Consider the following 27,526-nt stretch of genomic DNA (forward strand, 5'->3'; position numbering starts at 1 on the left):
AGAGTGATGTAGAAAATAATCTATTATGGCATACATTTGTACTATGTATTTTAAAATTAGCAAATGTATTAGTTCATGTTTACTTCTGTTTATTATAAGTTAAGCATTTTCTAGCGGCGTATCGCTGCAATTATTATGAATGTTTATTCTATAAGAAGATAGTATACCGTCGACCCCATTCTCCGACATGTTAACCCGTTATCAATCATCACTACAAACATTTATTAGCCTTTGTCAATCGATATACTGACGTAGCTTTGTTTATTAAAACTTAACCATATCGATAATTTTTAAAATATTTCAATATTTAAGAAAATATTTATTTTAAACAAATGATTTTTCAACGCATGCATACATATATTTGCTATATGCAAATATGTATATCACTTATCACACAAAAACTATGGCTAATTTTCTGCAGGTATCATAACTTAGAAATCTCTTTTTAGAAAATATCCGTCTATATGTACATATATTCAGGGCCGCCGAGAGGAAGCCTGGGCCCTGGAAAAAAATTCGGGCCCTATGACACACTAAAAAAAAACTACATCTATAGATATATTTCTAATATGCGAAAAATCTATCAGAACTATTAGAAAAATACCAATATGTTGGTTGTTATTTTTTAAAATAATTGAATAAGAAAGAATTATATAATAGGTACGATTTCACATGGACACAAAGAATGCGTGATTGAAAAATAATAAACATTTAGCATTTGATAAATATATGTATTTGTATGTATGTAGAATAATATAAAATATCAATGTCGGTTAATCGAATATCCTGATACGGCGCCCCTTGAGTAGTCCGGATCCTGGAACTTCTCCCCAGTTCCCCCCCCCCCCCCGCTCCTCTGTCGTCGGCCCTGCATATATTCAGGGCTATGTTAATAATTTGACTATTATAAATTTGTGGTTTGGATAAAAGACAAAACTATATATGTACATATGTATGTATGTACCTATGTACAATATTTCATTGCCAGTTTATTTTTTATTTTTTCATGCTGGTATACAAAAATTGCAACGATTCATCCGACATATTATTAATCTTCACTTTGGCAAGCGTTTATTAGATTAGACCAGTGACAAAGATTCATCTCATTTATGTGTGTGTCCGTCCGTGCGCGCAATTACTCTTTTCTTTGTTGTGTGAACGAGTAACACATTCCATTGCCAGAAAAGCCCACTCGTCGATGTGAACTAACCCACTTTTGTACACGGATTTTATTCGTCGGCTCTATTCGATGATAAGAATGCCGATTGTGTTATGTATTGGATCTTTATGTGGTTTTAAAATTACAGTTATTGGGCTTTTCTCGCAAACCGACACTGACTTCTTTTCCCTAACGGCGAGTGACTACCGTTTTGCAGGATGTGTTTTTGACATGTGCTCTCGTTTTAAACCCCCCCCCAAAGTTCTTATTCTTCCCCTCGTTCTTGCTGTGGGGGAAAACCTGTCTATATTTAAAAATATCCTTTCGATATCCATTCCATCTTTGTGGAGGAATTCTTTTTGAATCGCCATTTATTATATACATAATACAAACCGTAGTTTCGTAAATTTCGTAGACAATTAATGTGCTATAATATGTACTTCAATCGACGATTTAAATACTACCAATGAGTCGTTATAATTGAAAGTGGCATAAATCCACTTTACTCTATTTCGAGAAATATCTCGCAAAACATTAAATATAATGTTTTGCTTTTAACAATATTTAAAAATAATGGTGGCCTGTAATACGTTTATTCTGCATATCCAGGATTCTGAACATATCGAATTAAGTCAAACAGAAATAGTTTCAATTAATTCGATATGTTCAGTTTATTCAAAAATAGTTTTTTGGAACTGCAAATTGGACTTCCGCCACTTTCGAATGTAACGACTCATATTTGTTAAAATTAGTTCTGGCTCGTAATTTTAATTTTAATGTAAATCCCATCTGAGCATATACTGAACGGTTCGGTGATTATTTCGCAAACGTCGTTAAAATCTCGATCACGGAATATGTGGCACTCGAAAATTCCATCCATCGAAAGTCACATCGCGAAATATCACACTAAAGAGAATTCGAGTTCCAGATATTCCGTATTCACGACATTCGTGGCAACGATTGTCGTATGCGTGATCGCATTGTGCGAAATAATCCTTTTACCACACGGAACATGCCTGCATTTTCGATATTTACTAATTTTTCATATGTATTTTGAGTTCAAAATCAATTGACGGAAATTAACGATGATTAACAATTGTGGTATCAGTTGCAACTATTGATATTTAAGTGAAGAGTGAATAGCCAGTGTCACACAAACCGTTTGTATTCTAATTTTGTACTTAAATCAATATATGCACATACTTAGAGTGCCCGTTTTAAATCATAAAATAAGAAAAATATATGATTTTACTTATTACAGGCTTTGTATTATTTTACTTGTGAGATCAGTTCTCAAGTGTTCTGTCGCATTTCTGAATACTCTGGTATGTGCGGTACGATTTGAATGAACAACAGATTGGTACTTGATCGGAAACTTTCTACTAAACAATCGTTGAAAGGATTCTTAGGGTATTTCAAGTACAATGTGGTAGAATAGGTACCTACTCACAGTTGATATATTGATACGCCTTGTACATACCTGTATACTTAAAAAAAATTCGTAATACGAACCTGAATTTTTTTCTTGCACCTTAAATATGCATACACCTGCTGTTTGTTGCACCCGGCCTTTTTTGTGGACGCGAGAAATCGTCAATAAGTTCATTTCTTATGATTATGTAATATGTACTTTTTTCATGAATTTTATACTACACTAGTTTTACCCGGCTTCGCTCATTATTTGTAATATAAACAGCTTAAACATGGCGAATCTAATAGTAAATATTCATTTGTTTTATCATTAAATTTATGTGAATCGAAATAAATATATATGTATATCGAATCGTCGTCATAGAAACTTTGATTTTTTTTGGTGTTACATTACATACATACTTACATAGTTACAAAGTCTCTTTCGAAATTATATATTAGATTTATAAATCTGCTTTCTTATACACGATATTCAAACCATATCATCACTAATTTTCATTATATATGTAAATAGATTGTTTGTATTCTATCATATGTAGTTAGGAAAAATTATTACGCATTTTATCATGTTTTTGACACATAAGCTGTTATATTTGAAAGTGGCGGAACTCCAATTTTCAGTTCCAACAACACTATTTCTGTTTGACTTAATTCACATATTGTTATAACTTCTTTTAATTCTATATATCCAGAATATCGAAAAAGCAGAATAAACGTATAACAAGCCACCAGTATTTTTAAATATTGCTAATATTTCTCGGAATAAAGAAAAGTGGACTTTATTCTGTTTATATCATCATCATTTACCCTCATTCGCCATCCACTGCTGGATGAAGGCCTCTCCAACAACGCTTCCATTTGTCTCTGTTAGGCGCAACTCTCAGGGCGCGAACACACAGCGAGGGATGCGGTATCTTGTACGTGGGATATTTTTTTTAGATAGTTTAAAACATATAACACGCGTATACGGTGTCGTATACAAGGTATCGTGCAGTATATACACGGGATCGTCTATTCATTGGAACGGTCTCGTTGAAATTCTATAGAATTGTTTATACTAACTTGACGGTGATATATACCAATTCGACCCTTCGGACGGGGCTTGACGACAAAGTGGAACTTCTGATTTAAAAATCGCATTCATTCATCCAAATGCACTCCATCCTAATTTCATACGTCTCTTTATCTCTTCTTTTTTACTACCAACCATGTCAATTATTTGACCTAAATATAAATAATTATATACTACTTCTACTATTTATATATACATATATATATATATATATATATATATATATATATATATATATATATATATATATATATATATATATATATATATATATATATATATATATTCTTAATTTTTGGCAAATATGAGATTGACTGATAATTTGAGATAGTTTATGCAGTTCTATGTAAATGCCACTTGATGCTAAAATAGCGATTGGTAATATTGAGATTTTTATAACACAATTTTTACATACATACATATATTTTAAGATAATTCAACGCAATGAATTTGTTTAATTTACAATGTTTTGTTTTTACGTTGCATTTAAAGAATGCATTGTGGTTTATTAATAGTTGATTGCATGAATATGAGTACTTTTTACTTTTTTTAATTAAATTTAGGTCGCGGTTTCTTATCGACATTTCGACTTAATTTACGTTAATGGTATTCTACACATGCATAGCGTATTTTTAAAAAAATGTAAAATCCCATTTCAAAATTTTCAAACTAAAATAAGCAACGTATTTATATTTGTCTCTTGAGTCTGTTGTAGCCAACGAATTATTTGCCAACGAATCCTTAAATTGATTACTTTAGATTTGAATGCTGGACAGTGAAACAAACTGATGCTTTTATTTGGATAGTATAAGAAGAAAAGAGATTCATACAATTATGAACGTTGATAAAAATTACTCAATTTGTTTTAGATATCTACATATTTATGTATATGTATTAGTGAAGATTGTGTTTAAATATTATTGAATTTCGTTCCAAAAGTAGTAAAAACAGTTCAATTTCGGTTCAAATGTATTCGATCCTATGTATTCGATCATCAATCACTAGTACAAAAACATCGAATTTCGATGCGGTACAAATGTTGCAATCGTTTGGAATTGAATGCGCTTGGTGCAATCTGACGGGAATGCGCGTCTTCGATGAGGATACGTGCGTTTTGCGCGTGCGTAAGTACATGTACATATGCAATCCTAAGTGGGTGCACTCAGGTTTTCTTCGGCGACAGTCAGTGGAGTCCCATGACCGGATCAAGAATGTGAAGGTCGCTCAGCATCATCACGCTTTCGGACTTTCGAACTGCACTGCCAACTCTTTTATCCATTGTTTTGATCGACCTCTCTCTCACTCACTAATGGGCAGTTGCATCTGTCGGCGGGAGGGACTGCTTGTCTGTTGCCAACGCTTGCAACTCTCGCGGTGGAATTCTTGAAATTTATTTGGCAAAACTGCTGTCCCACCAAATGTAGATGATGATCATACATAATTGTAAGATCCCTTATCTGGTTTTTGTCGTTTTGTCTTCCAAATATCATTTTTCTTAATGGAACTTATGTATGTAGGTGCAGTATACCTATTCTTAAAATTTTGAGGTTGATCGACTGTACACCTTTTCGTTAGAAACCCTTTTGATTTTTACAAACCGCCTTTACGTTTCACTTTTTACTTTATCTGTGTACGTAGTAACAATAGAAGAAGTTTTGTGACCATGCGAAAATTCGAACTCGAGATCGATCACTGATCACGTTTTCATGATCTAGAAAAAATGTGTGTGTGTCTGTGTATTTTGGGGATTTTTTATCTACCTATCAAACTGAAACTTAGTATCGGTTACTGAAATTTTTTTCAAAATTTAAGTTGACCGGAAATGGTACCTCCTCTTATAGGTGTCCTCTTTTTTTAAGTTTTTGCCGCTAACTGAATCGGACTGAAATAATAATCTTTATAACATTGTATTTTTTAAATATTTTATCTGAATCGGAAGTAGTACTTTTAATCGAGGTTTTTTATGTTTTTCTCAGAAACCTTTTAGTTTATTGAACTGAAATTTCATATTTAGAAGTTTAAGCTTAATAACAAGCTATGTATAAAATTTGGTAAGCATCCCTCAGCCGGAAGTGGCAGTTTAATCTTGTTCGATTTTTCTTCCACTATTTTTTTTTACCCCTTAAATATGTGTGTTCTTCACGAAAAAATTCAAATATAATTCTTGTATCAATGTGATGAAAATAATAAAAAAAATCACTAAATTTAATAAACCAGAAGTGGGATTTTTTCCTCTTATAAAGGTAAAAAATGTTGTGAATACGATTCTGTCCAGACCCATGAACGTATCAAGCTGAAAATTTATATTTGCATTCTTTTTTTATTAACTTAGAGCTGATTAGGTTTTGGTCAGAATTCGTAAACCGGAAGTAGTATTTTTTTTTAAACAATATTTCATTATTTTATTTTGACTTATTTCAAATTATTTTTATTTTCTTGATATTTAATGTGTATAATAATTATGGTGATTGTATATAATAAAAACAATTTGAACAAAATCCGACATCAGGAAGTAGAACTTTTGTGTTGTGTAATTTTCCCTGCATTTGCGTTCAATTTGTATCGAAAATGCTCTCATAACCATGAACATGTATGTATGTTTAATAATTGAATTTTGTTTTGTGGCGTTCTTATGTTCCTCAAATACATATGTAGATAAAGTCAAGGATTGGTCACATCCGAATTTTTTAATACAATTTTCTATGAATATTTCAACTGAAAGATTTTTTTATTTATTCTTTATCTAAAAACCTCCTAATTTCGTTTCTGAAAATCTTTTGTAAATTCAAATTATAAATAAGATCACTCACATTAACAAAATTTTCGAGCGATCGTCATAAATCTTTATTTTCGGTCCATTATTTTAAACCCTTGAATGATTACATATTGTATATAATATGTACTGTCATTCAACATTACCTATATACATACTCTTGTACATATGTACATAGATTACCAATATATATATATATATATATATATATATATATATATATATATATATATATTTATATATATATATATATATATATATATATATATATATATATATATATATATATATATATATATATGAGTTCGGTCTTTCGTGTCATGTGAGGAGGACGTGCTTCTGCGTTCCTCCCGCTATTACTCGCTTAAACCCGGCTATTGCACGAAATTTAACTTAACCATCTAATCACTTATTTTACTAATTGCATCCTAGTATAATTTAAGTGTAAAAATAAACAGCAAATCGGTCGTAAAAAGCGGTTTTATATCAGTTATTTCGAAAAATTTTGTGCTAATTTTTGTGTCAAATCGGTGTCAAACGAGATACATCTCCCTACCTGAATACAAAAAAAGGGTCCTTCGCCAGCCAAGTCGGTCCCACAGAAGCAATAAATCTTCCACATAATTGCTTCCAGCCAAAAATCTTTAACGAACTTTACTTAATAGAATAATAGCAAACAGAAACGGTGTTTCCCAACTGTCTATCAGTTCTTTTTCATATTTAAATTATATTAAAGTAATTCGTGTAATTTTATATACTTTACTAAAGTTATTATTAAAATATTAAATTGCAAACCGCACTCACATATATAAATCCGTTGTCTCCAAAGAGGCGTCTCACGATAAAGATCTGTAAAAAAGTAGTATAACAATTGCTAATCTATTATTATCATAACTAACTACTTTCACTTACAAAGTAACCCTGTTAAATGGCATGTAATAACTCATAAGTGATCCAAGTGATACCTAGGATGACTATATGTCAAAGCTGACCACAGAGAAGAGTTTATGGCGGTAAGAACTCACTCCTTGAATGGAAATCTCTCTCAAGTACCGCCTTTTTCTCAACACATCTTGGATAAATGCGAGAAAAATAATATCCAAACCTCCAACAAGGTAAGAGTGACGATGGATGATAGCTTAGCTAATAGAAACCTGTATTTAGCCACGTACAATGTAAGAACGTTATCGAGTGAAGGAAGTGTGCTTGCATTAGAGAATGAACTAGAAAGTATCAAATGGGATTTAGTAGGACTTAGCGAAGTAAGACGAAAACAGGAAAACCAAATAATCCTAAAAAGTGGTAACTGTCTCTACTGGAGAGGGCTACCAAATGGTAGAATAGGAGGAGTAGGGTTTCTTATCAATAAGAGAATAGAAAGAAATATTATAGAAATAAACGACATATCGGAACGTATATGCTATGTAGTATTAAGAATCTCGAGCAGGTACACTTGTCAAATCTTCCAAGTGTACGCCCCCACATCTAGCCACCCAGACGAGGAAATAGAAGACTTCTACGAAAAACTACAGGGCGCATACGATAATAGCCGCCACCACTTTAAAATAATCATGGGCGACTTTAACGCAAAAATAGGACAAAAGGCAAACACAGAAAGAGCAGTAGGCAATTTTGGTACCGGCCAAAGAAACGACAGAGGCGATCGCCTCATAGAATTCGCAGAACACAACAGGCTCTTCATCACTAATTCATTTTTCAGGAAAAACACCAACAATAAGTGGACTTGGGAGAGTCCTAAAGGAGACAGAAACGAGATCGATTTCATCCTAACAAATGCCCTGCACTCCGTTAAAGACGTTAGTGTTTTAAGTAAAGTAGATATAGGCAGCGATCACAGATTAGTCCGTGCCAAGATGGCCATTAATATAAATTGCGAACGTAGGAAATTAATAAAAGGATGCAGTAACTCTCCAGATTTCGCTCAACTAAGGTCTAGGAAAAAGGAATTCGAACTCGAACTTGGAAATCGATACGGGAAATTAAACCCAGAAGCAGACATCGAGGAATTGAACACTGTAATTAGTTCGGTTCTAACCTCAACAGGTAAGAAATTAGGTGGTTTCAGGAAACAGATTAAATTAAGCAAAATTTCAGCGGAAACAAAAAACCTAATTAAGCATAAAAGGAATTTAGATAGGGATAATAATAAGCAAGAATACAATCTAGTAAATAAGGAAATTAAGAAGAGAATAGTCAGGGATGTCAGGGATTTTAACAGCAAGCTAATAGAAAATACCATTAAGAATAACCGTAGCCTGAAAAAGTGCAAACAGGATCTTTTCTTAGGCAAAAACCAAATGATCGCAATCAGATCAGAGAGCGGAGTAATAATTAGGAATAGAGAAGAAATCATAGACAGAGTTTACACGTTCTATGCAAAACTATACGAGAACGACAACGGCCAATTCCCCACTCTGGAATCGACACACGGCCAAAGGGTTCCTGCAGTATTGCCTAGCGAAGTAGAGGCCGCGCTAAAAACTGCAAAGAATGGTAAAACCCCAGGGGAAGATAATATTCCCATCGACTTACTAAAATGTGGCGGCCCCCCCCTAATTAATATCTTAGCTAGGCTTTTCAGCAAATGCATCCAGAACCAAGCTATACCAGAAGGATGGAATAACGCAACTATCATTTTAATACACAAAAAAGGCGACAAAAGCGATATCAAGAACTACCGACCCATTAGTCTACTTTCAGCGGTCTACAAGCTCTTCACGAAGGTTATTACAGAAAGGCTGAAGAATACCCTCGACGAGAACCAACCTATAGAGCAGGCAGGGTTTAGGGCAAATTTCAGCACAATGGACCACCTCCAAGTAGTTGGCGAACTAATCGAGCGCGCCAACGAATATCAACGGCCACTGTGCCTAGGTTTCGTCGATTATGAGAAAGCCTTCGATACAGTTAGTCATAATGCAGTACTTAACGCTCTAAAAACACAGGGAGTGCCGGAACCCTATGTGGGACTGTTAGCTACAATATATAAGAATGCCACAGCTTCAGTTAAAATTTTTTCAGGTACAGATAGATTTAGCATAGGAAAAGGAGTAAGACAAGGAGATACAATCTCGCCCAAGTTATTCAATGCGGTGCTTGAGGGAGTTTTCAGGAAATTGGATTGGGATACAGCCGGAGTAAGCATCAATGGTCGCTTTTTGAGTCACCTTCGGTTCGCAGACGATATAGTTTTAGTAGCTCGTGATTCAGCTGACCTACTTATCAGACTAACACAGCTGGACAGGGAAAGTAGAAAAGTAGGATTAAAAATTAACGTAGATAAGACTAAACTAATGTTCAATAGTTATTGCATGCCTGATAGCATCCCCTTAGATGATAAACCAGTAGAAGTAGTAAATAATTATTTATATTTAGGTCAAATAATTGACATGTCTGGTAGTAAAAATGAAGAGATAAAGAGACGTATGAAATTGGGGTGGAGTGCATTTGGACGGATGAATGCTGTTTTTAAATCAAAAATGCCACTCTGCCTGAAGAAAAGGATCTTTGATCAATGCGTTTTGCCAGTGATGACGTATGGATGTGAAACTTGGACACTGAACGCCAAGATGCAAAATAAAATCCAATGCACTCAAAGAAGTATGGAACGCTGTATGCTTGGCATAACGAGGAAAGACAGGAAGCGGAACACGTGGGTGAGAAATATGACAAGGGTAGTGGACATAGTGGATAGAGTGAAGAGATTGAAATGGCAATGGGCGGGTCACGTAGCTAGGAGGATGGACGAAAGGTGGACAAAAGAAGTGCTTGAATGGTACCCGAGAGAAGGCAAAAGAGTAAAAGGAAGACCGCAAGGAAGATGGGTGAACGAAATTAGGAAAATGTGCGGAATGAGATGGATGAGTGTTGCGCAAAACAGAGACGAGTGGAAGCGTGTTGGAGAGGCCTTCATCCAGCAGTGGATGGCGAATGGCTGTAAATGATGATGATGATGATATATATATATATATATATATATATATATATATATATATATATATATATATGTATGTACATATGTACATACTCTTGACAGACAATTTGCTACGATCGTAAATTGCATGTAAAATCGACCTATTTTAGTACTAAGTTTTTGAAACACGTTGAGAAACCCATTTGTTTTTCGTTCTTAAAAATCTTTGTACTAGAAACCAATATTGTTTTATGCACGATTATCCATCCTCATACAAATCTATGCGTTTTTAACCGTTTGAAAAAAAAATTAATTTTAGCATTGAATTAAAATGCATTGAACATGGGTCGTATAATCCATGTCATCCATTTGTCAATGTTTATAAAGGCTGGTTTACACCGGAATTTTTGAATTTATAACCATAGCAGAATTTCCCGATATAAATCTCTAACTGCTTAATATTTTAGATTGTAGCTTGGCATTTAGATTGTGAGCCTTATAATTTAACAACAATGAAGAAGATGGAACTTTGTAGTTTTGGAAAAATACATTCATTAATAGACTTCTTTTGTTTATTTTATATTGTTACAAGATATATTAGAGAATCTTAAGACACCTTTACAAAACTCGAAATCCTCGGCGGTAGTTATCTAGGGTAATGAAATAGGGTTTGTTTGGATTAGCTACAATTTTTATACCTGCTTTCTATTGGATTTCTAAATAATTCTAGTTGTAAATGTTGGCGAAATTTTCGGTGTGGCGGGCTTTCAACAGAAAAGACGTCAGCACTCAAATGGTTAATTACCTAAAATTTGAATTGCAGTTGTTAGACTTTGACTATACCCAGGTGCCTAGGAGATGGGAAGGGGCAATGTTACAAGGGCCCGGTCCGAAATGGTAAACGAAGCCTGCAAATTCCCGTCTGTTAGCGGTGACGAATTCGTCGACGAAATTTGCCATAAAAAGTCAAGTACTTACAAGTATTACATACTAGTGGTTTTACCCGGCTTCGCTCGGTATTTGTAATATAAACCGCTTAAACATGACTGATCTTATAGTAAACATTTTATTAAATTTATTTGAATAGCTTTATTTTATATAAATTTATTTGAATATTCATTTTTTTTTTTATTAAATTGACTGTCACGAACAATCAAACATACATATATATTAAGTCTCTTTCGAAATTATATATTAGATAAGAACTTAGTAAACGCATTATTATTTTTCTCGCACTCTTTTTCTTGGTCACTAAATAAAAAAATTTCCCAGACCTGAGTTTTCTCTCGGCGCTTAAGACTACCTAATGATTAGTTTGAATAATTACCCAGGGTCTCTTGTGTATCCACATCCATTTCAATCCAAACGGACTATGACACGAGATGTTTGCACGTCCTTCTCATCGAATTGGATAAGTGAAATCGCTCATAAACGAAACGTTCATCAGTCAATTTTTTCCTGGTCTCTTCGACGATATAGCACAGTGGCGGCTCGCGATCATTTGCCCCTCACGGCACAGAAGGGAATTCCTACGCGTACTATAATATCGATGGTCAACTGCCAAAATATTTTTCGAAGCTATCTCGTGTATAATAGGCCCGAAAGAGAACGGCAAGTGTTTGAAAATACCTTTGATCAGCGATCGTCAACCATAATCAGGTTGATACTATGCATGCGTTAAGCTGTTATCCATAATCTACCATTATATCCTAAACATAGCCAGGAGGACTTAATCCCTCATAAAATCATCCTTTTTGTGTTTATATGAACGTTATGCCTACTAATAACGTGCATAAGGTCCTTAAGCAATGCCCCCCCCCCCTCCCCCTGATGAAAGTGAAGATGAAAGTGACCATTTGCGCTATTATTTCAGCAAATCCTCATTTCAACTTGCAAAAACTTAGTTCTCACAATTGGCTAGGCCATGCAGCATAGCCAGCAGCATAGCTCGGACGTTAAGCTTCTGCTTACCGTCAAGAAGGTGCCGGGTTCTATCCCTGAATGAAAATGAATTTTTCAGAGTATGCTGTTGGTCAGACCTGGATTTGTGACTCCAGGTTGATCGTTTCCTATCAGAGTTTGCCAATTTTCTCTGATTTCATTGTTGAAACGGTTCCCGGAAAAAAAAAATTGGCTAAAAATCCTTCCTACCTACTATGTCACCACTATTTGAAAAATTTGATTGATGTACAATAAAAATTTATGTACAATTCATAGATGTCTCGTTAATTTGCGAGTTTTTTCAGTGTCTCGCAATTCAACGACTTATAATAAAAATGCTGTATTTGTATTTGTAATTGGCCAGGAAGGCGCATTGGGATTTACCTGTAAGGCCTTCCTGGTATATATGTAAAAAATAAAAAATAAAATAAAATGTACTCTTCACAAGATTTTTTTTATGTATTATGTTTTAAATTTAAATGCCTCCCTCCATCACTTTTTGGATCTGCTAGTGTTAGTGTTTCTTAACCATATTGAAAGAATCGCCCCCTTTTCCGCAGGAAAATTATCCAACCCCCCCCCTCCCTAAAACAAATATTTATAAAATGACGCCTTTCTCTATGTATTTCCTTCAATGGATTTCCTATTACAAATAAGAAATACAATTAAAACACATGACATTATTATAATATGCAGAAGTTCTTAAACATTATGTATTTATTGCCATATAAGTCATATTATCATTTCAACATTTTATTATTTGAATATAAAAGTAAATGATACAATAGGAAATGTGAAAATTTTATTATAAAATAAAATAAAAAACAATGAGATCCCTGAACCTTATGTGACTGCGCTATTTTCGTAATATTAGGTTCAAGTTTAGTGAAATACAGTCTCAAATTCCCCCCCCCCCCCCCTTTAGAGGGTATAAATGGTGAAAACTGACCCAAAAAACGTCAATAATATTGATAGAATATTATTTTAGCTTCAGTCTTTTTTTGGCTCAATAAACTCTACATCGGATAAAAATGGATTAATTACCCAATCTAGTATTACAAGTTCATGCAAGTATTTGATCACATCGCCTACTCGAATTAATGTAGCGCCCCCAAATGCTTAAAAAATTGAAAACGCCCCCCCGCCCCCAGATCTCCGAACTAGTTAGTCTTTATATTCAAAAGTAAAATGCGCACGCCCTTATCTGTCGAGTGGATATATTATACATATTTTAGTATGTCCCATTGACATTACTATGTACATATGTATGTATAGCCATTGACCCGAAATTAAGAAAAGTAGTAGGTACATTCCACAATAGATTCAGAGCCAAAAGTGTGGGATGCGAGTGTGTATCGAAACAAAGATCATCGCGCACGTGCTCTTTCTGGCTTATTTCCGCATTTTATCACTTTTTAGTATGCGTATATAGTAAATAATATTTTTTTGTACTTTATATTTTTCAGGATTTTAAGAACATGGAAAGCGTAGAGTCTCCTCTAGAGGTGCTCTCGCGCGCGGCAACAATGGTACAACACTGTCGGAAATACTCCAACTCAGAGAATACGGACGATGCTGGTATGTAATATTTTTGCTATTGATTGTTGTATAAGATGATTGTCGAATGTTTAAAGTATGTATACCGAATCGGATTCTCCCAAATTGCGCGTTTAAAAAAAACCGTTTGATCAATTAATTCTAAGACCGCTACATACGGGGTTCATAAACGAACAATAATTATCACATACATAACAGAACAACGCATTTTTGGATAATTGATCCCGCATCGGAACTATGTAATAGAATTCTATTGGCGTGCTTGAACAATATGGTTTACTTTAGGCATCACTTACATTTTACATTAATTCTTATATACATTAAAGCGATGTCGTTTTTGATTCAGCTAACTGGAATTAATTTTAATCAAATATAATGAAAATTCAGATACTTTAATTTAAATTTATTTTACATTAAAATATGATGGATATTGTTCTGTGTAGCCTTTTTACTATCCTCTTATACGTTTCACATGGTTTTCGTTTGTTTACTTTATTTTGTTAGTACTTGACTCATTTTTCTGCAAAGACCGATTCAGAATGTTTTCATGGTAATTTCACTGTATATATGTATATTTAAAACGGGATCTCAACCCCTGATAATCATCACATTGTGCGTGTACGCTTTAACTAATTTAATATCATTAGTGAATGTGATTACAGTAATTATTAATGTGATATAATCTCCGCTAAATTACATGTTCGTGTCGCTGCGATGAAACTATCATCAGCCATCATGCTGAACGCGATCTTATTTAATTGCTTTGAAAATTTGGTATTTTTACAAAGAACCATAATAAAAGATCTTTTCTTCATGATTTTTATCTTATTTACTTTGAATCATAATGCGGCAGATGTCGACGAAAACTAGTACGGGTACTTTGAGCTCTGAAGTAATCATGACTTCTCACACTTCCCATTGATGTGTAGTCATGTGTGCAATGCTAGTTTCAATGGAAAATGCAACCGTTGTTCCAGGAAAAACACCGTTGATTCCACGATTGTCTATCTCGGTGCATGTGGTTATCTGAGTACAATAGTTGTACAGCTCATGAAACACGTGACACATCCTCATAGGCATTTATGAGGTGTGTGTATGGGTGTATTTATATAGTTTTCGAAATACGTATGTGTATATATCCGGCAAGAGACTAGATAACACGAAATAATTTCATATATGTACTTGTGTTTATACATATCGGTGTATATGTTTGTGAAACTCTTATGGGAAATCTGGTTAACTCGTTCTACACCTCCTCCTCCTCTTCTTCTTAAGACAAATTCCTACAACATTCCTCATCCCACGAATGAACTGATTATTATATCTGAAAGCGTTTTCTTATGCTTTCGTGCGTAGTTTATTGCCGAGCTTTGAACTCTATTGTGTTCAGTTTAATGGCTAATCTCTCATGTTTTTAAAATTTAAATTGCTCTTTACATTCGCTGTACGATTATATGATTCTTAAGTCCTTAGATGCTGTCCGTTTTATAGGAAGATTGATTCTAAAGTCGGGCCAAATTAATCCGTACCGACCAAATGACGCATGTCCAGTTCATTTCCTGTGACTACTCAAAACTGCTTATTATGCATCTCAAGCCTTTCTTGTTGTTTCATGAATGACTGGGATTATCAGCGCCATATTCAATGTGGATTTGTCAGCAAGTATAGTTATCCCCTACTACTCAGTATTTTTTATGTATTTTCTGAGGCCAAAATAAATGTCTACCTATAAAATAAATATGACGTGCCTTCATTGGACTGGAGGGATCAGTCTCCTAAACTTTAAAAATATTAAAAATTTAATTACAATCAATTCAAATCGTTATTCATATTAGTGTTCACTTGGATTAGCGATGTTCAGAAACTGGAATCGGCACTACCTGAGGTAGTGGGTGCTAGTGGTAGTGGACTGTTATGGTATGGTCCGCTACGTCGTTCGCTTGCACGGACTCGCCGTCTCAATTCTGTTCCCTTCGTGGGACTGGTGAATTTTTATGTATGGGCGTGCCATCGAAGACAAAACATTTTTAAATATACTCGTCTCTTCAAGCATTTGTGGAATTCTTCTCTAAGAATATTCTGATTTATGTCTATCAAACATAATTTTGAACTATTTTTTTTCGATAAAATAACATTTACCCATTACTTGAGAACAAATATGGCAAAGGACTCGGCTCACGAAAGAATTCCCTCAGAACAAAGCAGTGTGGAGTGCACGGAAACAATTAACGACGCCTTGGAATGATGTATTCTCGATCGATTGTTCGACAAATCATTCAAAAGATTGAGCTTTGAAAACAAAAAAAAAAATGTTATTAAAAAAGGTAAGCTACTTAGGATATTTCTACTTAGGATATAAAATGAAAAATTACACTCACCCCCTGCCCCCTGTTTTAAAAGTCATGGCACGCAACTGGTACCTATAGTTGAAAATTTAAAGTATTAAAATTGTAAAGGCTAAAATTCAAATATGTTCTCATTCGTTCACTATTGACTTTGTCATTGTTTAATAAAGTTAGGGCAGAAGAAAAATAATCGACTTTCAAACGGTTTCCAGTGCAAAATGATTTAGCGTGTTTAATATTTTTGTTGCCTTTCTTTTTCATTCATGTTCAAAAATATTCCGACTACTTGAGCTTGCTGAAATGATGCCTACGTAGTCATTTGAGTATTTTGAATTCAAAGATATTGCCCTTAAGTTCCCTATTTAATAATTTGGTCACCAAAAAGTGACCCGATAATATGAAACGTTCTATAGCTACTGCATAAAAATATTTAAAAGTCGACTAAATCATACAAGAGAATATTTTGAGCATATTTGACAAAACAGAGAGAACAAAAGAAATTTTTCAAAAAAGAGGAACTGTTGGAAACCCTAGTTTATTGGAATCTTAATTATTTAAGTTTTTCATTGTCACAAATGCGTATTGCACCATTTGGAAACGGTCCAATCTTGAATATCAATCGCTGTAGACGTTGTGAATTCTTGTATACTACCACTTCTATGTTGTATGTACTCATAATAGGTATACATACTGTATGTATATGCATATTTATGGTGGCCAAACTACAAAAACATTTATAAATAAAAAAAATTCTCGTATACCTGAAAAATTTGGGTTTGATCACATTCATTTTTCAATCTTGGAAGAATTGCTACCTTGTTTTGTAGATTATTAATACCTATCGAATATATCGTCTTGAAAAAAAAACAAAAATATAACCTTCCCTTATATTTTCACAAATTTTGCATTATTCATTGAAAAAGACATCGTCTGTATGTACGTATGTATATATGTACATACTACATATGTATGTATGTACCGGTGGAATGCCGTGGAAATCACCTTGCTTTTGTCGGACAGCCTTACTTTACTACAGCCTTAAGCAAACAAGATACGAGGGGACTAGGTGATGTCATACCGATTCCCCTATATCCTGGTCGCGCACACGCTAGTAAAGCTGTGCGACAAAAATAGAGTGATTTCCACCCCACTCAAATGACAAGCGATCGCAAACAGCATCGAATCGTTCAATAATTAAAATAAATAAATAATTAAAAAAAAACTTGTACTTTTTAGTATATGTATTGTTACATTCGAAGTGTATTTTCAGTTGTAATATATTCCAACTGGCATTTTAGGTCATTCATATTCGAATACAATTTAACTACTACATTATATCTCTATAAACGCAAATACACTTTCAACATTGTGCGACAGTTGTAATATAACAGTTGAGTTTTGCCAGCTCTGATATTTTTACGAATGCTTTAATATTTGCTATGCGAATAAAGAAACGCTTATCTATAGCATATACAAACTGATTATATTTATGAAGGTAAATGTAAAGGTTTTCTACGCCATTTCTAAATTGGCATAGAAAAATCAAACCAGGTGACAAGTATCACTGTAAGAATTTGATTATTAAGTATAACAATCGCATTGCTGAAAGTTGGGAAATGTTGTATTCAGAAGCGATATCCGCTGAGCAAAGATCTCTATCGAGAAACTGGGTTATTCACATAAGTTACACATACTACATACACATATGTACATTCTTGGAGAGAAAACAGGATAATGTGGGGTCACATCACTGTTTGTTTGCATATATTTCCATTCAATATTGCCTGGATAAATTTGCGATCTGTTCTGCCGAATCAAAAATTCTAATAAGTTGACCCATATACGCTCGCAGCCTCCCTGGCTGCCGGGTCATTATTGTGATCTCGCGGCACCTCTACGCTCGGCGTGCTCTCCGTTTGGTACAATGGCGTAGCGTTCCTTTTGTCGCGTTATCTTTTTGTACGTTTGATTTATAGACAATTCGTATGTGCGAATTTTAAATGAATTCTTCTGCAAATAGATCAAATCTTGATAAAATGCCAGTGTTAAATCGAGGTCGAGTACACTGGAAAATAGATGAAATCTGACACGTCCGTAGCGGTAGTGTGTCGTTACGAAATCTCATTTACGAATTTGCACTTGGACGATGTTGGGAAGTTGTTGAACTGCATGGAAAAAATTAAATGTATTTTAGATCGTCGCCGTTTTCTAGGGTGACCAAACGATTCGACGAAATAAATTGTTATTTCATTAAATATTCTATTGGATATATGTATATTATTACCGAATTCATTTTTTTTTCATACTGGATTTTTTTTTTTATATCCTCTTTCCCGTTTCCATAGTAAACACGTCATAGTGTATCAATAATGCCTTGGACTTAAACACTTACGAGGTAAGGCATTTCTTCAAATCGCTTTAAAAAGAAATGTATTTTTATCGTGTCTAGAAAACAGTGTAATACTTTGTATTTCTCGATCGGAAAGTAATTATACTCAATGATCAGTCATTCTCAACTCGACTTTTCTCACGACTGCCATGTTCCCCTTATCGGAATGCTCCAGCACAAACGAGCCATTGTTTCGCCATAAGACTTGCACAGATTTCCCAGGTTCCAAGATACTAATCTCCCTTGATTCGTACCAGAATAGATACTGTTTTTCAAATTAAATCCATCCACCGAAACAAACTATACATTAGTACACATATCTAGGGCTCACTTTCAAACCGTCGAAATTCAACTGAGAATTCTTTTATTTTTTTATTAAGGACAATATGTACATCCGGTCGCTTCGAAAGCATACGTAAATAATTAACATCACAAGAAGCAAATCGTCATAAAAATGCACTTTTTATGTGCCCACATCTGAGAACCGTCCCGCATCCGGTGCGTGCACTATCCGAACGACCCGTAGATTATTATGTGTCGGTGCATCCTCTGCATTTCTTTAGTCCCCTCCTGAATTTCCTCAAATATTTTTTGTCCACGTGTGAGATATATCCGAAAACATCCAGATGTTATGCAGTTGGATATGCTACGTGACACGTACACATGTGCGATGAACATTCTTGCAATAGTCGCGTTGCGATTTCAATCAGTTGTTGCTCTTGCACACATACACGAATCGCAGAAATTCCATCGAAATTTGCACCGCTGTGATAAGTGATATTCTCGCGTTAAATTCCACATAATTCGACTCTAATTAAATAATCGTACTTTTTGAAAATTTGCAATTTTCGTGTTACGTGTGCGGCGCCGTATAGTCGAATAATGCATGGTATTGAAATTAACATTGATTTGCTTTATTATGTGAAGATACAGGTTATTTGAATTTGAATAATTTTTATTGTATTTGCATCTACTACATATTTACAAATTTATATTTAATACAAGATTATCTGTCCCTAAATGATAAGTCAGTTGAAACAAAAAATTGCGTTGTAAATATATTATATTCGTAACCAAGTCAAAATTGTATCTGTATATGTATATATACAATGTATATATATATATATATATATATATATATATATATATATATATATATATTTATTTATTTATGTGTTTACATACATACATACATATGTACATATGTCACTCTTCCATCATATTCGGGTCAGATTTCTCACTCTTTCAACTACATATTTCTTGTTGAAATATGTTTTCAATAGCTAAATGTTTGTTTATCACAGCTGCACCCATCGAAAATAACTAAAATCAATCTTGAATGTTCGATCTTAATCAGGTTTCTCCAGATGAACCTAAATATATCCCATACTTTAACCGATTAAACTTGTGTGTTTCATGACCAATTAATTACTAGCCAACTCTTTCTAGTCCTAGGCTTCCTACTAGCCTTTTCCATTTCAGTAAAGCCGATGAAACTTTCTTCGCAAGTCTTCTTTCACTTAACCATAAACATACCCGAGACAACTTAATTGAGACGTCTCTATGAAGGGGGTTAACAACTCTACACCCGGTGATTTTCCTATAAATACATATGTATCTTGTATCTGCGTTTCAAATAATTTTCTAAATATATATGTATCTGCATTTCCAATCTCGTCTATAATACTTATACTTACACCTTACACCTCGGCAGTATTATTTATGCAGTTTGTGCACTGTTGACCTAATGCTGTATTCAATTATCCAATTTCATTATATATTTAATAAAAGATTAGTTCACTGAAAAGGGATTTATGTTCCTGATTTGGAAATTTTCGCACATAAAACTGAATTTTCTATCATCAATTCAACTTAAGATTGTATTTTTTTTTTTCGTTTGAGCTACAAACTTTTTGAGAAATTCATACCATCAATTTTTGATATAGCGAAATTCCACCGCGAAATACTTCTATAAAAAAAAAAATTCCTCCACGTGCGGATCGAACACATGACCGACACATTTCTTGTATTTATTTTTTATTTAATAATTTAATATGCCAACCACCCATGCGATGATATTTCATGGGGTACAACACTAGTAATTGCATAATACTACATTAAAAATCTATGCAAATGGCGTATTGTGGATTATGTTGTCTGGAATTTGTTTATTTTCAGTATAAAATGTGGTTATTTCAAATTGATAAATTCACCGGGAACAAATACCAACTAAATCGTAATAAATGTACTTGCAAATGGTCCTAACTTTAAATAAATAAGTATGATTAGTTAAAATAAAGTTTATTTATTTTTACGAATTAACTTTAATGCATTTGTATGACATTATATATATTATAAACCCGACATGCGATGCAATGCCAGTATAAGGCATGCAATTCCCGTTCCAGTTCCCGTTTCAAGTGATGGTTGGAGCTCAATGCCGTGGAATAGCGTGTCTTCAACGCCGTGTCGTCATAAACCAACCTGTTAACGTGGTTACCAACAAACATATTTCCTTGACTACACTGGCGCCTCATACTTTCGCTTCGGTAAAGTCGTAATTACGAATATTATTATTAAGAGATTTTTTCCCGTTTTTTTTCACAGTTATCTTCCCGGACACGCATACAACAAATCTTGAAAGTTCCATCGTAATCGGTTGTGTGGTTTAGGAGCCTATACGAGACAGACAGATAGTCGAACAGACATTCAATTTTATATATGTATATGTATATATAGATATATTCACCTGAGATTTAGTTTTAATTATTTACTATTCAATCTAGGCCAACTCTTTTTGGAAATGAAACCACCTATAGTTATCTTATTCATGGAAAAAACTTTTTTTCATTTACCGGTAAATACCAGTATACCTACCGATAGTAGAAAAAATCATTTCACGTTTACCGGTTTATGAAATTTGACGGTAAATTTCAATCCTTATTACACTATCAATACGGATCGCGATAGGCGTGGATCATGCGATAATATTGATAGTGTAATATGCCCCATTAGGATGAAAATAATAATGATTCGCTAAAAATCATAGCAATCTATACGATGCAATTCCACTGCGTGAATTTCAGGCGTAATCAAAACAAGCGAATATGATCGTTAAACTGAAAAAGCATAAGACATATATTGCTGTGGTGGTTGTACACGCTTGACGCTACTGCATGCGCGAGCGAAATGCGATCTTATTGCATCGGAGTTAAAGCCATAATCGCGAGACGTAGTCTTTGCGTTATGAAGTTGAAACGTTACTGCGTGCGGAAATAAAGCAACAATCATCCTCGATTTTTGTAGTACGAATACCTCCCTTATGTGCATATGATTCAAGGGTCTTTTTCGTCTGTGTCTGTGCGTCGCTTACGATCTTCTGGATGTGACGGTCGATGCCGCGGCGGACCGCATTCCAACCTTTGGTATGCGGTCACCAGGCGCATTCGCCTACGTTCTTTGCGGCCAGCTTCAGTCGCCGACATCTACGTTGCGTTTTTTTATTTTTATTTTAGTTATTTGTCAGCTTTTCTAAATTATTTGCTAATTTAGCAAAAATATGCGCGTATTTTTCGTTTAAAAGGTACGAAAATATATATATCTATGGTGCATAATTATGCCGACCTTGCGCGCGCCACTGCGACGACGAACGCGATCACTGACTGGCTTATCAGCGTAGTTCTGTACAGTTAAAAGTGAACCAAGTCGGTTTTCATTGCATTTGCACTCCGAGACGTATAAATCAATACCGTTCCTATTGTAATTTTTTTACTAAAATAATGTTTATATACCCTCTAGTTCAGCGGCTCCCAATCTTTTATGACTCGCGTACCACTTGGTAGAGCATTTCGCTAAATTGTACCACCATATAAAAATTATTTTATTTTATGAAATTTTTATTAAAAGTGTAATTATATAGTATTTGCATGGTAAAGCAGGTGAAGACAGTGTAGATGCAATGGATCTATTTTGTTAAGAAATTTTATGGAACAAAAGTTATTTGCGGAGTCACAATTATAATATGCTAAAAGTTTAATATGTTTATAAACTATTTTGTCATACTTATATTACTGATAAATAAATGCTTTTAATAAACACACAAAATTTCAAAGTACATATAATATATTTTCTTTTCTTAATTAAATCTCCTTACAAAATAAATTGAATGAGATTTAATGGATTCATCGATACGTCGACTATGATTTATTATAATAATATTTATTAATTATATAAAAAATATTTCTATTTATGATTGTAAATCATTCATTCCTGTATGTCCGCCATTACTGATTTTTTTTCGCGTACCACCAAGTGGTAAGCGTACCACGGGCTAGGAACCGCTGCTCTAGTTGATCATATTTGTTTTTGTTTTTAGTAAGAATAAAATTCATAACTAAGCTTCGGCGCGACCCTGCGCACCATTGCTAATTTTTATGGTGAACCTTTTTTTTTGCTCTCTAGCTTTGTAGTTTGCCCTCTTTCCTGGAAAAAAGCCCCCACGCTTCCTAGCCTATCTCTGTTCATAACGGTACAAACTTATAAAATAATAGAAAAATATCCAAACAATGTCTCAATTCAATTGTCAGTAGGCAAAATAGATTATTATCATTATCTTAGGTATGACTGATAGATTAGTCATGGAAGCTCAATCTAAAAGGAATTAGACTACTCGAACTGCATAACCCAATCTGTTCAAAACCCAATCAAGCATAATATGCACATATTCCACAATATGAGGAAGGTAAATTAAACAGGAAATGAAACATTTACTCCGTCTGAAAAACCAACTTGTTTCAATATACGTACGTATGTATAAATGTAAGTGGCCATGGTTCAGCATGTCCGGACATTTCGTCGCATGACCATTTCATCGCGGGGACAACTCATTGGCGGATGTCATGCAAATATTTTTTATCAAACAATAAATTATTTTTACAAAACAATAAATTATTTATATTGTTATAATTTTTTTACTGCCGTATAGTATAATTAAAAAGTAGTTGCATGGAATTTGTCGGCGACTTGGCCCCGCGATGAAACGGTCGTGCGATGAAATGTCCTAGAATCATGAGGACAGTAGACTTTACAAAAATTAGAAAGTCGCTCATGTCATCTTCTATCTATCCACACATTTACTTTACACTCAGTTTACATAGCTTAGGACAGGGCTCGAAATGGAAATTTTCACGAATAGCAGTGCTCGATAATTTTGATTTTTTTATTATACCTATTATAATACATTATATGCCATTGATATCAGAGCCACTTCAATAAAAAAAAATCATTCAAAATTCATCAGAGAAACATTTTACGAAGGGTACGGAAATATTGGATCGTTCACGAGAGGGGTTGCTACGTTTCTGGATTTCACGAAAGGGAGCGGTGTTCCCATCGCTCCCACTAGAGCTAGTCCTCATCGTTCCCATGCTCGAGCTAGAGCCATGCTTTATCCAATTGCTTCACAGAACGGTACGCAAATATTGTCACGTTACACGTTTTGTGATATCATATTGTCGATGTGGTTTAATTAAAACATGTACATATTATGTACTATGGATGTATCCCAATTTAAAGTATGCGGTTGAAAAGCATCGAAAGAAGTCCATGGTCGCCCACTAGTACTGGCGAATACTTTCCTATACGTTAAACCTGCCAAATTTTCTTTCACAACTTGCAATTATTCCACTTACTCTGATTACCAACCGTTAGCAGATGACCTTTGGTGGATAAGCTATCATGCTAATCTAGTGGCATGGTTACCCACCTAACTTTTAAACATGTATGGAGAAGTACATACATATGTATGTACATTAGGCTGGAGCGAAAAACGCAAATGTTGTTTTTTCATCAATGAATCTATTGGAAAACTTTCGTCGTAACAAGGGAATGTTAAATAAATAAAAATCATTAATTTAAACAACGACCTCAGACTCCAGCCAATCGATTTATCTCGACAAAAAATTTGAAAATGTAGGCTTTTTTCATATATTGCTTTTTTGAGAATGAATTCTGATATTAACGTATGTACCTACATGATTGTGTACTTTCGTAGTATATGTATAATACAAATATATTATACAGTTTACCATAAATCGGGTTTGATTCACGATACATTCACATTTTTTCAGTAATTGATGTCCACCTTTTGATGATTGATGCACGCTAATGGTATTCCAAATTTATTATGTGATTAAATTTCTATCAGCAATATTTAAATTGCACTAAAAATAATGAGCATGACGATTTTTTTATATTGGTATAATATGTATGTATATTACAACGAAGCTTAGCTTTTTACTCTACAAAATATACTCGAAAACGAAGGCAAAAGATTTTCCTCTCGTAGGGTCTGTCGGGCGTTTGTCATTTCTCGAGAAATGAGAAATTATTTGAATTTCTCTTATATGAAATAATGTGTTTGAAATATATACTTACTTATGTACATGAAAACCACTAAATAAATTTACAAATACCGATAAGACGTTAACCTTTTTTGCCCCGATGGTTTTCCGTATACATTCAAGAAAAGTTGTATTCGAAGAAAAGTTGAAAAAAGATGGTCCCTAAAAATAGTGTTTAAATCTTCCAAGTTAAATGGTGTTTTTTTTTTTATTTGATGTTTGTCAAATAAAGTTTCTTCAAGGTGCCATTGACAGAAAAAAATCTTGAAGAAAATTTCACTCCATCGATGGAAAATCACTTTTAGTATACTGATGACGCCATATTCAAAGATGACTGTGCCTCCTGCCATCGAGCTAAATTGTTGATTATTATTTTTTTTATTTAATGGTGTTGAATATAATTAATAATATTTCGATCAAATAACTGAAATTTTTCATTAGTTTTAACCCATTACTTTTTTTTTGGTTTGAGATTATTTGTAAGAAATGCGAGTCAAAACAAACCATGACCTGGGAAAAGTACCTATTTAAATCCAATTGAAAACTAGTGGATGGTAATCAAATATAGGATATGTAAAAGCAATATATCGAATCTTAAATTATTATAAAAAAAATTGAAACGGTTTGGTACAACGATTTCCCCACCAAAATTTTGCATAATTTAATCAGGATAAAATCAAAAGGAGCTAGCTGTAACGAAACATTAAGTTACCCTTTAAATAGTATTGTGTGATTAATAAAATTTAAAATGTTGGCGAAAGTCATTTTTTTTTTAATCCCAAATTTCATTCTTCTATTCATGGTAAATACTGTCTTCAGAAAGTATTTAGTCGTATCAGTCTTGCATTAAAATTGTTCCTAGCCCATTATTTTTTGTCCTTCTAACTTTTGGTGTTCAAAAAATTAACTATAGTCTAACTTAACATTTTAATGACTTTGATTATGGATTTTATTTCAGATCCCCGAAATATTACGCAAAAAAAAAAATTCTATAGGGTTCCGGTTTATAAGCGACAGTTGAATCGGCTATCCTCATTCTATTTTTGTAAAAAAATTCTCTTATTTTGAGTCGACGTTGGCTCAATCAACATGAGGGCATCAAATAGCAATTGCAAATTCTTTGTCCTCTTTCAAATACCTAAAACTCTTTTTATAATCGCAAATCGTTGGTGTTTTTAAATAAGTCTCTTTGAGTTTGGGGGATCTAGAAAATGCATTAGTAATGAGGGAATTTCCACTTGAAAGTCCGTGTTTATATACTGTATGTTCTTTATCGTAATCCCTACGTTTAACAGCAAAAGATCTATGATCTAGATCTGTTGCTGTTAAATAAACGATATCAACATATAAGTATGATACAAAACGTGTTTACCTTTATAATTGTAATAAATCGAATAATGAATAAAATATAAGCCATATTTTTTATTTAAACAAGTAAATATTGTTTTGTCGTAAACGAGTAAACACATATCCTTGAAGAATCGAGCAAAAATGGCATATTTTTACGCGATCGTCATCTCGAATGACTTGGCGCCTAGGAATTTCGTGAGTTGAAAATTGCATATATATAATTGTATTCTCAAAAGTGACGTAGGTCCCCTTGAACTTTCACTTCTCGTGCAATTTCTCTTATCTGGTTGCACTTGCATAGTAATGACGACGTTTGTGGTTGTATCGTGCGTGCACCTCCAAGCTCCTATGCAGACAATGATGTTCGAGTAGTAGTCATTGTTGCATCATCTTGCGAACAATACCAACAAGATTGGTGCAAATAAGCGACCTCGTCCATCTACTTATCACTCAACATCGTCCGGAGGGCATCACTCTATCGGTGTAACAACAATGGACCGATCTATCCAACGAAACGTGCAATTTGCCACACTGATCATGTTTACTTTTTCGTTTTGTTTGTTTTCAATGTTGAATTCGCTTTACGTAGTGGGTCTGTCACGTATAACGATCTCGTATGTATGTATGTACATATGCACATATGTACATACAAACATAATACGTCCTTGCATATCTTTGCGTCTTCGCACTTCTATGATAAATAGAACGCTTGGTGATCGGCTGTGTGCGGGTCATTGTTTATGTAAAGTTTGTGTACGTATGTATGGTCATTCGGTCATATGTGACCTTATCATACATATTAAATTGTAAGTGCTATTGTACATATGTCGTCTTTTGAACGTACATATGTATAATCAAATGCTGATTTTTTTCAATATTATTTGATTTGTATCAAATGACGACATGAAGTCGTTAACATAGAACCACTGTAGAGATAGAAGGTTATAAGTAGACATCGACGGACAAGTTGCTCTCGTCAAAAAATGGTTCACTATTGTCAACCTTTTTTTTATCCCTTGTTTTATAGGACGATAGTAATTGAAAATAGCATTTTTTGTGGGCAAAAGAAACTTGTCCGCCGATCTATGGTTATAAGTAGAGCGCGGATAGAGAGTGCTTTGGCTCTATTTACAAAGCTAGAGTGCAAAAAAAAGGTTCGGCGAACCTTTAACAA

At 34.0% G+C, this 27,526-nt stretch overlaps 1 protein-coding gene across 2 annotated transcripts in view; it reads left to right on the plus strand.

The window, feature by feature from the left end:
• LOC143915450 (uncharacterized) overlaps positions 1–27,526 on the plus strand; it is a 68,732-nt gene that overhangs the window by 4,638 nt on the left and 36,568 nt on the right. For both annotated transcript variants that reach the window (XM_077436122.1, XM_077436114.1), the window contains exon 2: positions 13,777–13,888. In XM_077436122.1, the coding sequence (XP_077292248.1) occupies positions 13,789–13,888 (100 nt within the window). In that variant the 5' untranslated portion in view covers positions 13,777–13,788. The remainder of the gene's footprint in view (positions 1–13,776; positions 13,889–27,526) is intronic.

Source organism: Arctopsyche grandis, chromosome 1 (assembly GCF_051622035.1).
Source record: "Arctopsyche grandis isolate Sample6627 chromosome 1, ASM5162203v2, whole genome shotgun sequence".
Classification (NCBI taxonomy): Eukaryota; Metazoa; Arthropoda; class Insecta; order Trichoptera; family Hydropsychidae; genus Arctopsyche; species Arctopsyche grandis.